The 12,921-nt window shown below is 46.8% G+C and overlaps 2 protein-coding genes across 2 annotated transcripts; one reads left to right on the top strand and one right to left on the bottom strand.

Moving 5' to 3' along the window:
• The first annotated feature begins 1,621 nt into the window (after positions 1–1,621).
• rpp30 (ribonuclease P/MRP 30 subunit) lies at positions 1,622–7,496 on the top strand. The gene is made up of 11 exons (XM_086304598.1): positions 1,622–1,780; positions 3,802–3,860; positions 4,030–4,152; positions 4,439–4,510; positions 4,800–4,889; positions 4,974–5,090; positions 5,174–5,203; positions 5,277–5,314; positions 6,383–6,462; positions 6,541–6,615; positions 7,228–7,496. Exons 1-11 carry the CDS (start codon positions 1,699–1,701, stop codon positions 7,263–7,265), a joined length of 804 nt encoding a protein of 267 aa, XP_086160724.1. The 5' UTR covers positions 1,622–1,698; the 3' UTR covers positions 7,266–7,496.
• A 1,285-nt stretch (positions 7,497–8,781) lies between these two features.
• Positions 8,782–12,343, bottom strand: LOC147324109 (uncharacterized). The gene is made up of 4 exons (XM_086304597.1): positions 12,049–12,343; positions 9,813–9,908; positions 9,601–9,654; positions 8,782–9,479 (listed from the first exon to the last, which is right to left on the bottom strand). Exons 1-4 carry the CDS (start codon positions 12,109–12,111, stop codon positions 9,450–9,452), a joined length of 243 nt encoding a protein of 80 aa, XP_086160723.1. The 5' UTR covers positions 12,112–12,343; the 3' UTR covers positions 8,782–9,449.
• Positions 12,344–12,921: the final 578 nt, after the last annotated feature.

Here is a 12,921-nt window from a genome sequence, read left to right as displayed (position 1 = left end):
ATTAGACGATAGAAAACATTAATGTGATATAATGAACATAATTGGGATATGATGTCACTGTTTGCTGCGTCATTATTTGAATGTTATTATTGTACTGGGGCCAGTGTGGTTACTGTGGACAAGCGTGGCTCTGACAGGGCTGAACATCCATCAGTAACTGTCTGTTTAAACTTTATTTCCAGTGTTTCACAGTTTGAATAAATAAAGGTTTCATATTCAATTTTCACTTCAGACAATAGTGATGTGTCGGTCGCGAGCGAAACGGCTCTTAGAGCCGACTCTTTGAAGTGACCGACGCGACTGGCGACTGGCTCCTTATCGCGAGCCGTGGGGGGGGGGGGGGGGGGGGGGGGGTTCTCTCTCTCTCTCTCCCCCCCACACACACTCTCTCACTTTTTTCCGCTTCACTCTGCACGCGAGCCTTGTGCTTTGCGCTGAGCAGAGGGGGGAGGGGCGATAGTTACACTCGCAGTAGCACAGGAACAGAGCGAGAGAGAGAGAGAGAGCCAGGGACAACAAGGTCACATTAGAAAGGTATAGTGATCATCCACAACTATTTTCAGTTGCAGATGATAAAGGATTCAGAAAGTTTATCCATGCAGTGAATCCTATGTATGCAATTCCAAGCAGGAAAACACTCTCCCAAAAAATAATCCCAGGCCTGTATGACAGAGAATGTGCATCTTCTTTTTGTTTTCTTATTTTAATTTATATTTAATTGTGTTGTGGTTTGCAGTGTTTTGTGTTGTTTCACTTTAAATTTGTTTAAAAGGAAAAGCTGAAAATTTAAATAGTTAAAAGTTGAAATGTACATATTTGGTTTTTGTATTATATGATTTATTTATTACATTTTATGTGGAGTGAATAAATGAAAGTATATTTACGGTGGCCCCTACAGACAAAACACGTACAAACTCCAAAACATGTAAAATCACAACAGACGTGCTCCAGGATGCTAGGGGGCAGTGTTGAGCTTTTGTTACCTACTGGCTACACAAGCCAGGAAGTACCAATGACCGGATTTGGTGTGAAGTAACAGGTAAATGAACATTTTTTTAAAAATTATTATTATTATTATTTTTAATTATTATTACATACCCAAACAATACACATATGCTTTCAATTGTGTAATTGAAGTGATCTAGGTAGCTCTGTTTCGGAAGTTCAGTTAACGCTAGAAATGTGTTTTGGAGCTTGTACGTGCTTTGTCTCTAGGGGCCACCGTAAATATACTTTTATTTATTCAGTCCTTTATTCACTGCATGAATAAACTTTCTGAATCCTTTATCATCTGCAACTGAAAATAATTGTGGATGATTACTATACCTTTCTAATGTGACGATGTTGTCTCTTGTTGTTGTCCTTGGCTCTCTTTCTCCCTCTGCTTTGTCTCCAGGGGCCACCCTATATATTTATATATAAACATAAATAAATAAAACCACGTTTTTTTAACATTAGTAATTCCTTTTGTGCATATTTTTATATTGTTGATGATAATAAATTAATTAAAGCAACAAAACAACCCAAAGAGCCCATTGGGAGCCGAAAGACCCAGTTCTCTAAAAAGATCTTGAATTCCCATCACTATCAGTGCGGTAAAAACGACTTTGATGCTACTTCCGGCTGTGACGTGAGGACTGCTGTTCCCAGCAGCCTTTGCGGCTGCGCACACGTGGTGGAACGGCGGACGGAGGCATCATGGCTGTGTTTATGGACCTGAACGTGTCGTTTCTCCCGGACAGGAGCGACCTGCGCAGCGTCGTGGAGACGGCGGCTCACCGTGAGTGTCCGCGGCCGCAGACAACGCTCTGTTCGCCGGCCTGCCGCTGCTCAGCCGCGGGAACGTAACGCTCCTGTCTCCGGGACCAGCGGCTTTTAAAAATGACTGTTTTTTGAATGGAGTCTGGTGGAAAAGGGCAGGCAAGAAGTTTTCCATCAGACTCCATTCAAAAACAGTCAATTTAAGGTTTCTCCGCGGTTTGCAGAAATGTAAACTAAAGTCTGTACCCTCTATTCCCGAGAGACTGATGATTTTAATTATATGGTCGCAGTTGTTCCGAGTCAGAGCCGTAACACACTGAACTAAGTAACATAATACAGCTTAGAACAAACAGCTCCATAATCAGTTACACACAGTAAATGTATAAGTGTTAACATCGAGCAACTCTTGTCCTGCGGACTTCGTTCCTCTGATAGTGAGGCTGTAACTATCACAGTGTGTTAGATGCAGGTGCGTTATGGATAATCTGTCTCTCACTGAGCGTGCTCCTGTGATTGGCCAGCATGTCATGGAGTGGGTGGGAGGTATTGTCCAGTATTGTCTTTATTTGGTACAACATCCACCTCTCAGACACCACCCTGAGGGAGACCAGTTCCCTCCCCACAACATTACTGGCCTTGTGATCAGTTTGAGTCTGTCGGCTTCTGCAACCCTCAACCTGCTGGCCCAGTGTGCAACAGCACAGAGGATGCACTGACCACAACAGACTCGTAGAAAATCCTGAGCGTTGTCTGGCAGATGTTGAAGGACCTCAGAGACGACTCTGGCCCTGCCTGTAGAGGGCAGTGCTGTTTTTAACCCAGTCCAGTTTATTATCTATGTGCACTCTGAGGTATTTCTAGTCCTCCACAACGTCCTCACGCTGGATTGAAACAGGGGTCACAGGTTTCCTGGTCCTCCTAAAGTCCACAATCGGTTCTTTGGTCTTTGCCACGTTGAGCTGCAGATGATTCTGTGTGACGTCACAAAGGAGTTGACCACAGCCCGGTACTCTGACTCATCACCCTCACTGATGCATCCAACCACCGCAGAGTCATCAGAAACCCTACTGATGATGGAGGTCTGTGTGCAGTGGCTGAAGTCTGTGGTGTGGAGGGGAGAGAACGGTCCCCTGTGGTGCCGATCACCTTGTCAGACACACACTGTGGAAGACGCACATATTGTGGTCTTCCTGTAACAACAGGTAACAACAATCCAGGACACCAGCGAATCCACCTGCATCACTGTTAGCTGATCACCCAGGAGGGTCGGCCTGATGGTGCTCGCCGGCTGGTCCAGCAGACCTGGCTGAGTGGAGTCTTCTCGTTTGTGTCTGAACCTGGTTGTGAGTGAAAGTGACAGATGGGGAAGGGGTGTGGCTGTGGACTGCAGGCTGACTACAGGTAAGGCTGTAGGGGGAGGAGTTTTACCTGCAGTGTAAATCTGGTGAACAACACATTCGCTCCTTACCTCTGCCCTCACCCTCCTCTGCTCTCTCATGCTGTTCTGCTGGAGTTTCCACTCCTGCTTCCTCCTGTAAATGTCCTCATCCTCACTGATCTCATCTCTCAGTAACACCTGAACCAGTCTCACCTCCTCTCTGATGCCCTCCACCTGTCACTGAGGAGGGTTTGATGTCTTCAGCCTCTCACGGTCACTTTATTATTAGTGAAACGTCCTGTCAGTCAAGTTTCAATGATCAGCTTTACACCCAAAACAACAAACAACAGCCAAACCAGACTCCATTCAAAAATCTGCAATTTTTAACGGTTTTATGAGTTTAGTTGAAACAAAATGAAAAAGATTTAACGCAGAAATCTGACTCAGCATCAAGTAAGCCAAGGTGCAGATGTAATCTGTGAGCAGCGTTTACACCAGACTCCATTCAAAAAACAGGCCGTTTTAGAGGTTCCTCTTGCTGTGAGTGTGTCCGTGACATTTATGCAGCTGTCAGTGATTATCAGCCGCCTCCTGCTCAGATGCGTTGCATCGCACGGTGAAAACCTTCCAGCCCTCACACATGTGTTTCTGTCCTCCTGCAGTCGGGTTCTCCACCATCGCCCTCAACTACGTATTTGAGCCCACAGCCAAGAAGAAACAGGTGAGTGCACCTGCTGCGCTGCGTTCAGGAACAGTACAGAAACCGTGGAATTAATATTCAGGTTGAACCTGTCTGATTAGCAATCAATAAATAAAACATCTGTGGCTAGTTTTTAACAAAAAGCATCCGTAGCTTCAGATGTTTATTTTGTGTCACTTCCTTCCTGCAGGAGATCCCCACCCCGACTCCGATCAACGAACTGATCGATCAGCTGCCCGTGGTGCAGGGTCGATCTCGTCCAATCAGAGTGCTGAACAGGCTGACGGTGGTGATGTCAGACGCGAGTCACTTTGTGAGTTCTGTAAACTCCGACGTTTCATAAACCTGTAAACTCATCGATCACGTCTTCATAATCAATCTGTAAGGCAGGGTGCTGAGGGGGGCGGGGCCTGTGTCAGCTGTAAAGTACATTTTAAATATCTGGATTACAGGATTACTCGAGTGGTTAGAGGCAACCGTGGTTTCTGCTAAAGTTGAATTAAAGAGATTCCAGATTACATCAGCCGTGTCCATGGTTACAGGATGATAATCTGAAGGGTGACAACCTGATTCATGGTTTGGTGTGTGTGTGTTTTCAGAGGCCGAACGCTCCGGAGTACCGTCGCTTCGACCTGCTCGCTGTCCAGCCAACCTCAGAGAAACTTTTCCACGTGAGCTTCACTGACACGCAAACACTGTGCTGTGTTCACTGACTGCAGGACTTTCTGCTTCATCAGCTTTATTTGCACACTTTTAAAATAAATCTGGCTTTTCGTGCTGCACCTGAACACTGCGTAAAAATAACACTGCTGTGTGGTAACACACACACACACACACACACACAATATACACACATCAGCACCATGATTGGATGCTCAGTTCCAAAACCTCTCATATGCATGTAATGTAACCCTGTGTGTGTGTGTGTGTGCGTGTGTGTGTGTGTGTGTGTGTGTGTAGGCAGCCTGCATGGTTTATGACATCGACATCATCTGTGTGCCGATGACGGAGAAACTTCCTTTCTTCTTCAAGAGAGCGCCAATCAACGGGGTGACTGAGCATCGTGACCCAGATTATTACTGCGACCGTCACGTGACTGTTTATTAATGTGTGTGTTTGTGTGTGTGTGTGTAGGCCATAGACAGAGGTGTGGTGTTCGAGGTGTCGTACTCTGCAGCCATCAGAGACTCCACCATGAGGCGCTACACCATCGCCAACGCCGTCAGTCTGATGGAGAGCTGCAAAGGAAAGGTGGCGCTGTTTCTCCAATGCTTCCTGTACCAACGACTCGACTTCCTGTCACGTGACTAAATTGTGTTTGTGTTTTTTCTCAGAGTGTGATTCTGTCCAGTGCAGCTCAGAAGGTCTGTGATCGGTGACTGTATTGATCGCTGATTGATTGGTGGCCGTGCTCAGTACGCTTATTTTTGTTTGCAGGCTCTCGAGCTCAGAGGACCGTATGATGTCACCAACCTGTATCCTTCATCAGTACTACTGCATGTGTTACTGCGTGTGTTACTGCAGTACTACTGCATGTGTTACTGCGTGTGTTACTGCAGTACTACTGCGTGTGTTACTGCAGTACTACTGCATGTGCTACTGCGTGTGTTACTGCAGTACTACTGCATGTGCTACTGCGTGTGTTACTGCAGTACTACTGCATGTGTTACTGCGTGTGTTACTGCAGTACTACTGCGTGTGTTACTGCGTGTGTTACTGCGTGTGTTACTGCAGTACTACTGCGTGTGTTACTGCAGTACTACTGCGTGTGTTACTGCAGTACTACTGCGTGTGTTACTACAGTACTACTGCGTGTGTTACTGCGTGTGTTACTGCGTGTGTTACTGCAGTACTACTGCGTGTGTTACTGAAGTACTACTGCGTGTGTTACTGCAGTACTAATGCGCGTGTTACTACAGTACTACTGCGTGTGTTACTGCGTGTGTTACTGCGTGTGTTACTGCAGTACTACTGCGTGTGTTACTGCAGTACTACTGCGTGTGTTACTACAGTACTACTGCGTGTGTTACTGCATGTGTTACTGCGTGTGTTACTGCAGTACTACTGCGTGTGTTACTGAAGTACTACTGCGTGTGTTACTGCAGTACTACTGCGTGTGTTACTGCAGTACTACTGCGTGTGTTACTGAAGTACTACTGCGTGTGTTACTGCAGTACTAATGCGCGTGTTACTGCGCGTGTTACTGCAGTACTACTGCGTGTGTTACTGCAGTACTACTGCGTGTGTTACTGCAGTACTACTGCGTGTGTTACTGCGTGTGTTACTGCAGTACTACTGCGTGTGTTACTGCAGTACTACTGCGTGTGTTACTGCAGTACTACTGCGTGTGTTACTGCGTGTGTTACTGCGTGTGTTACTGCAGTACTACTGCGTGTGTTACTGCGCGTGTTACTGCGTGTGTTACTGCGTGTGTTACTGCGTGTGTTACTGCAGTACTACTGCGTGTGTTACTGCGTGTGTTACTGCAGTACTACTGCGTGTGTTACTGCGTGTGGTGTTGTGGTCCTGATGCTCCTCCTCAGAGCTCTGCTGTTCGGTTTGTCAGACGGAGACGCCAAAGAAGCAGTCTCGTCCACCTGCAGAGCCGCTCTGCTGCACGCAGGTGAGCACCCGGTGCTGCACCTGCACCTGTGAGCGAGCACGAACCCTCTCAGGAAACACTTTGTTTGTTTGTGGTCAGAAACCAGGAGGACAGCCAGCGGAATCATCTACACCACGAGGAGCCAGCAGGAGGCGCCACAGGGCTCAGTAGACGGTAGGTTTAAGTCCGGTTATCTTTACAGATGTTACAGATGTTTGTGCTCTGTGGCGATTGAGCTGCGGTGGAATAAAGTGATGATGAGCGAGTCAAACACACCTCTTGAAACTGGCTGATATCAGACACGTCCATGTGCTGGACGTCCGTCCTGAATGTCACCTGGATGTTCGGGTTTATTGAAACATTTCTTCCTGAAGAAGTGACCTGAGCCGGCTGCAGCGGGACTCACGGTCAGGAATACTCATTTCCCCCACAGACGGTCGTCTCTAAGCCCGTGTGACTGAAGCTTCAGTCCAACACTGACGGACGGCCGAACGTCATGTGATCAATGGCCACATCTGCACAACCTCAATAACAGCATCAGAGGAAATGACCCTGGCCCTGAGATGGTCGCTCTTGGAAACAGACGTTTTGGTCAGAAAGGAGGACATGTCCAGGATGTGTTCTCTGGATGGCAACTTCTGAATGTTCCAGCGTGTAGCAACATAAACGGAACCCAGAGTGGGGTCCTGTGTACCACCGAGTGGGCTTCGGAGTACTGATTGTAAGCTGTGTCATCAGTGCTGAAGATAAACAGGTAACTGACCAGGTGTGTTTCTACCCGAACAGGTGAAACTCCAGCAGCCAAGAGAGCCAAACCAACGTGACCGCGAGAACGACCGACATCGGAGGAGGAGGGGACTGTCAGTTGTGTAGGGGGCGTGGCCGATAGCGGTGGAGGGTGGGGCATACAGTGGAGGAGGGCGGGCCAACTCCGGTTTCTTCTCCTGCCTTTTTTTTCAAATTGTTGATGTTTTTTTTGTTTCTGCTGACAGTTTAAAGCAAATTCTGAGTTTAATAAACAGTTTGAAGAATTCACATTTGTCTCTGTGCAGCAGGGCCTCTGCTTCCATCCTCTGTGCTCCCCAACAATTCAAACAAAAAGTCCATTTATATGCAGATGAAACTGGTTTTTATTTACAATCATATGGAAATTTGGACTGTGCAGCTCTGTGAGGACCAAACTGTGACTCAGCAGCTTGTAGAAGCTCCATTATCATCAGCATTAATGGTTTGCTGTGGTTCACTCAGCTTCGTCTCATCGAGGTTTGCAGCGTTCATTCATGCACGGCTCTCTGAGCTCTGACTGGACCGTAGCAGCAGCTCTGTTCTTTTCTTTTGGGTCATCGTCCTGTTGATGACCCGGTTTGGTCCAAGCGTCAGCTGTGGGACAGACAGCCTCCGAATGTAGAATGCTTTGGTGGGCAGAGGAGTTCACGCTGCTCTCGGATCATCATCCACCGTGCTGATGGCTTGTGTGAGGGGTTCGAACCCTGCTGTGCATTAAGGACAAACGGGTCCAGTCCCAGCTCCTTAGACTATGGACGAGGTTTGTTCCAAAACGCTTTCCAAACCCAGGTTTGCATGTTAGACGGAAGACCCTTTCTCCTGCGTTTCCTCCAAACAAGCCTTACATGTTTAGTCTTTTTCTAACTGTAGTTTCATGAACTTTAAGTCTTTTCCCTGTAAATACATTTAGGAAAAGATGACAGTAGATGTCTTTCTGAAAGCGCTGTAACTAAGTTTAAGAATATAATCCACCCACTGTTATCATCTTAAATGCCCTGTACCAACACAGAGCAGCTATCTGAACACTACTCCAACAGAGGTCGATTATCTTGTTAATAATTTCACCTCCTCACTACGTACGACTCTGGATACTGTAGCTCCAGTGAAAACTAAGGTCTCTAATCAGAAGTACCTGACACCGTGGTATAATTCTCAAACACGTAGCCTAAAGCAGATGACTCGTAATCTGGAGAGGAAATGGCGTGTCACAAATTTAGAGGATCATCATTTAGCCTGGAGAAATAGTTTGCTGCTTTATAAGAAAGCCCTCCGCAAAGCCAGAACATCTTACTATTCATCACTGATTGAAGAAAATAAGAACAACCCCAGGTTTCTCTTCAGCTCTGTAGCCAGGCTGACAAAAAGTCACTTTAAACATACGATGTTCAGCTGAGATCTAGAGCATCAACACTTCTCCAGCACGATGAAGGTCAAAGGTCGTTGACCATTAAAGGCGCCACCGTGCTCCCTGAAACGCCCCAGCTGCCATCATCACTGTTCTCCTCGCTTCAGCTTGTTTGTTGGTTTAGTCAAAAGAAAAGGGGGACAAAGCTGTTCACAGTCAAAGCTTTTATTCTGAAATCAGTACAAATGCTGGCCTCAGATAGCGGAAGTGATGTCATCAAAAATAGGGAGCTGCTTTTACATTCAGTCAAATTCAGAGTAAAAAATATACAAATCTGCCTCAGAAAAATAGAAATGTACAGACACGAAGACTCTTATTTTGAAAAACCACATGGATTTTCCTTCCCCTTATAGTAAACTCTCATTAACACCTCGTTAAGCCTTTCAGTCGGTTCTATACTGGAGTTTAAAAAATATTCTACTGGCATTTTTCCTGTAAACACATCACAAGTCTTCACCGTGTGAAAGCCCTTTAAACGGAGACAGTGAACGCACCACCACGTCAATCACAGTTATTGATCATTGATTGGACTGTTGCACATATCACACAGGAGAGGGGGTGGGCTTAAAGCTCAGGTAAACGCTCACACTCAGTGGTGTGTTCAGGGACACAAGGACATCAGAGATTTCAGAACTTAAGTCTGAGGAGTACTGCTGGTCCTGAATGCATCACTGGATGGAAACGTTAAACCGTCTCCTTGACAACGATGTGAAGGTGGGGTGGGGCCTTGATGACATCTTCCAGCAGCACCATTTTAGTGAAGCACCTGAAGCATCAATGTGATTGGACGGCTGGTTGCAGGAGAATGGGTGGAGCTTCAGAGGCCCATGATGTGGTTGAAGTGACCCTGAAAAGGCAGAAAGACACCGTTGAGGCTCTCAGCCAATCACGGAGCCACAGAGACGACTCTGTAAGCCTCGCTTCCACAGGGGGCAGGGCTTAAATGTTTCGTGAGTTCGGCGTCTTACCGGTTCTCCTCTGAGACACCTCGGACAGCAGAGCAGAACAGGTGTGGGCCGTACCTGCATACACACACAAGTCACCATAGCAACAGCACCTGTACACCTGTCCTCCAGCTGAACACGGTGAGGACTTTCCACCACGTTTATCTGAAGCTGACCTCTGACCCTCACATCTTAATGACATCTTGTGTTAGTCAGAGGAAGCTCGACGAGCTCACCTGTTGATCCGGCTGCTGATTGGTCGCAGGACTGCTCTGCGACGTCTCCATTGGACAGTCGGACATCTGGAGCTCCGCCTCCAAACAGAGCCGCTTCTGAAAAAAAAAAACCCAACATCAGCACCATCAGCACACCTGAGGACCTCACCTGAAACTGTGACCTCACTGACGGGGTGGGGCTAAGCAGGTGTGTCACTTTCCTTCTAAACTTGCGTTTTGGTAATCCAGAAGTACAGCACGCAACCACAGAGGTCATGAAGAAGTCACTGAGTGGCCTCCGTCAGCCCTCAGTTTTCATACCCGACCCGGAGACACGCAGTGCTGCACACCTCCTTTACCCCACGGACCTGCTCTCAGACACTCCCACAGCTGTCACTCTGTCTGTGACGCTGGCTTTAAGAAATCAGTGCTTCAAGTGTTAAAAACATGTTCAGCGCCATCTTCTGTCAGCACGGAGTGTGACGTCACGCGGTTGGTTGGCCGGGCTCACAGGCTCACATTAGTTTATGTTATACCTGAGGAAAGTAAACAGCAGTGTGAGGGGATCACTGTGGTGCTGCAGCAGTGAGTCCATGTTAAACCAGGATAAACTGTAAACAGGAAGTGGCTGTTTGGCTGGCTGCACTCAAACAGGAACATCCAGCTGTTGGCCGTGATGCTGGTGTTTGTAACGCACTTTATAAACGAGGACTGTGTCAGACCGACATGCTGGAGTCTGCAGCTGTTCCTCATCGAGCCTGCAAAGCAGATGTTCACGTGCTGCCATCAGCCAACTTTATGCAAAAAGCAAAATGTTCCCAACACAAGCAAACAGTTGTACCGACACAAGATTGTGCTAAACATGTTTTCAAAACCCCAACTTCACATACAGAGTTACCTCTACATGCAGCGTCTCACGTCCCCTCTGACCCGTTGTTTCCCGTCACAGAAACACGTCAGCGTTCCCGTTTCTTTAATGAATCCATGAAGCTCTGTGTCAGTGTACATGCACATGTGTGTGTGCGTGTGCATGCGTGTGTTCAGCCGAGAGAAAGGTTAAGCAAAAGTCAACAATCTTCGGTCGACACGGGCGGCCTTGAATGAGGAGGGAGAGAGTCACAACAAACAGTCTTATTATCTAAAGGAGAGTTTTGTTATTCCCGTCAGCTTGTGCCCTGAGCATCTTCATGATGGAGATGGCAGCTGTTTTGGGGCAAACAAACTGCTTCCAATTTTACAGTTGGTCTAATGTCCGTCACTGGTCACCAGGTCTCTCAATTCCCGTTCTTCTCCAAGATCGTATCCATATTGCGTTCAATAAACACAGTCTTACTCACAGCCCTGCCCATCGTCTGTCATGTCGGCCAGCCTGGTGGGATTTTGAACAGCTGTAGCCGCTTCTTGTTCTTCAATAAGCTGAACCAGCTCCAATCAGCCAGAACTCTGTTATCGTGGTTCTGAATTGGTAGATGTCGTTCATTGTCCTCCATCGAGCGTCGTCAGACACACGACGCAACCGACCATCGAGTATCCAGCAGCAAACGTCTCCGCAGGACAATCGGGCTCTCCCAAGGGTGTCAATTCCATTAAGGGACCAGTTGATCAAATCCATATTTCTTCTTTAGGTTTTTAGAGAACAAGTCTGGGAGACTCTCTTAGGGTTAGAGAATAAGCGAGACTATACAAAGGACATGAAAGCCAAGCAGGAAAGATAAGGGAGAAAGTGCGACTCCCAGAGAGCTGTCAGCTGAAAGCTCTGCTTATCTCAGCGTGGTGCGCTTCGACTTCTTAGGAAGCTGGACAGAAGAAGTGTGAGGCCTAAAATCTCCACGGCAGAGGAACGGGTTCTGAAGACCCGACACAGGACCCGGGAGATGATTTGGACCTTTAGCCCATCAGGAAGCCGTTCTTAATGAAGGGAACGAGGAGGAAAGGCTGAGGTACGAAGATCAGAGGAACAGAGCCACATCTGAAGGTTCAAATAAGAGCTCCAAGCAACCGAGAAGCTGCAGATGTTCCTGCAGATGTACTTGATGTACTTGAAGAGGCTCAGGACTGATGTCACTTTGTAGTTTTTATATTTTGTAGTTCTCTTATTTCGCTGATGTTTCTTCTTCTATGGTTTTTGTTTGGCTCGTGTCTCTGTAAACTGTTTAAATAAAGTTATTACTGTTTTTGTCCAAAAACTCTGATGACCCCGGCTACTCCTAATAAACTGCTCCTCCTCCTCCTCCTCCTCCTCCTCCTCAGGTCTTACCGCTTTGGAGTTGCGCGGCTCCGCCTCCAGACTTCTCTTCTTCATGGGGTGCGCGCACTGCATGCTAGCAGCTAATAGTTAGCCTGTTAGCATTAGTTTGGTAGACACTGACCGGAAGCTGCCGGTTTCCCGCCCAAAGAGCACAAACGGAGCCGATTAACCGATCGATCGTTAACTTCGTGCTACCTGACCGACAACTATCCGCTGCTGCTGCTGTTGCTGCTGTTGGCTGACCTTCTGCTGACCGGCAACATGAAGCTCTCAGCATCAAGCCCACCGCTTCCGGTATGACACGGAAACAGCTTTTCACAATAAAAGCACTGACGGTTTCGCTTCCGCCTTATTTTTGTGTGTGTATCTGAATATGTTTATATATATGTTCAAATATCTCTGTGTGTGCGCGCGCGCGCGCGCGTGTAAAAGGCGGTGTCTCTTCTGTGCTGAGAGCTACCAAATAACAATCTGTTGTGTGAACACATAATGATTCTTCTTTTTCTTGAACCCTAAAAAGAAGAAAAGTCATCTGATTTTGAAATTTTAAAAAGAAAAGGTTATATTTTTACTGTGTTTTTATAATAATTACACATTTCAGTGTGTATATTCACTCCATTTAGATAAACTTCAAAGTCCTGAAAGTTGTCACTTTCCTGCATCACAGCAGCCAAACGTGAAACACAAACTTAAATCAAATAAAATCATACATGTGTAAGTCTAACATAAAGGCTTATCATTCAAGGTTAAAAAGAGAAACGAAGAAAAAAATAAAACGGCACATTACTTTTATTTTGAAGCGGAACTTGTTGACGTTTCGCGTGTTGATTTGACATTTTTAGGATCGCCTCAATTTCAAATACTGTGACGTGAGGCAGACCA

Source organism: Aulonocara sp. 'chitande type north' Nkhata Bay, linkage group LG8 (genome assembly GCF_057382095.1).
Source record: "Aulonocara sp. 'chitande type north' Nkhata Bay isolate Kocher_YH1m ecotype deep benthic linkage group LG8, A_spYH_male_GT1.1, whole genome shotgun sequence".
Taxonomy (NCBI): Eukaryota; Metazoa; Chordata; class Actinopteri; order Cichliformes; family Cichlidae; genus Aulonocara; species Aulonocara sp. 'chitande type north' Nkhata Bay.
This window is presented reverse-complemented; position numbering and strand designations above follow the sequence as displayed.

Excerpts from the sequence above, each read along its gene's own strand:
- rpp30 (XM_086304598.1), top strand. The coding sequence starts at position 1,699 with ATGGCTGTGTTTATGGACCTGAACGTGTCGTTTCTCCCGGACAGGAGC. Across the intron at positions 4,511-4,799 it reads CCTCAGAGAAACTTTTCCAC|GCAGCCTGCATGGTTTATGA; the intron begins GTGAGCTTCACT and ends GTGTGTGTGTAG. Across the intron at positions 5,315-6,382 it reads CCGTATGATGTCACCAACCT|AGCTCTGCTGTTCGGTTTGT; the intron begins GTATCCTTCATC and ends GCTCCTCCTCAG.
- LOC147324109 (XM_086304597.1), bottom strand. The coding sequence starts at position 12,111 with ATGCAGTGCGCGCACCCCATGAAGAAGAGAAGTCTGGAGGCGGAGCCG. Across the intron at positions 9,909-12,048 it reads AGCCGCGCAACTCCAAAGCG|AAGCGGCTCTGTTTGGAGGC; the intron begins GTAAGACCTGAG and ends TTTTTTTTTCAG. Across the intron at positions 9,480-9,600 it reads GGTGTCTCAGAGGAGAACCG|GGTCACTTCAACCACATCAT; the intron begins GTAAGACGCCGA and ends CTGCCTTTTCAG.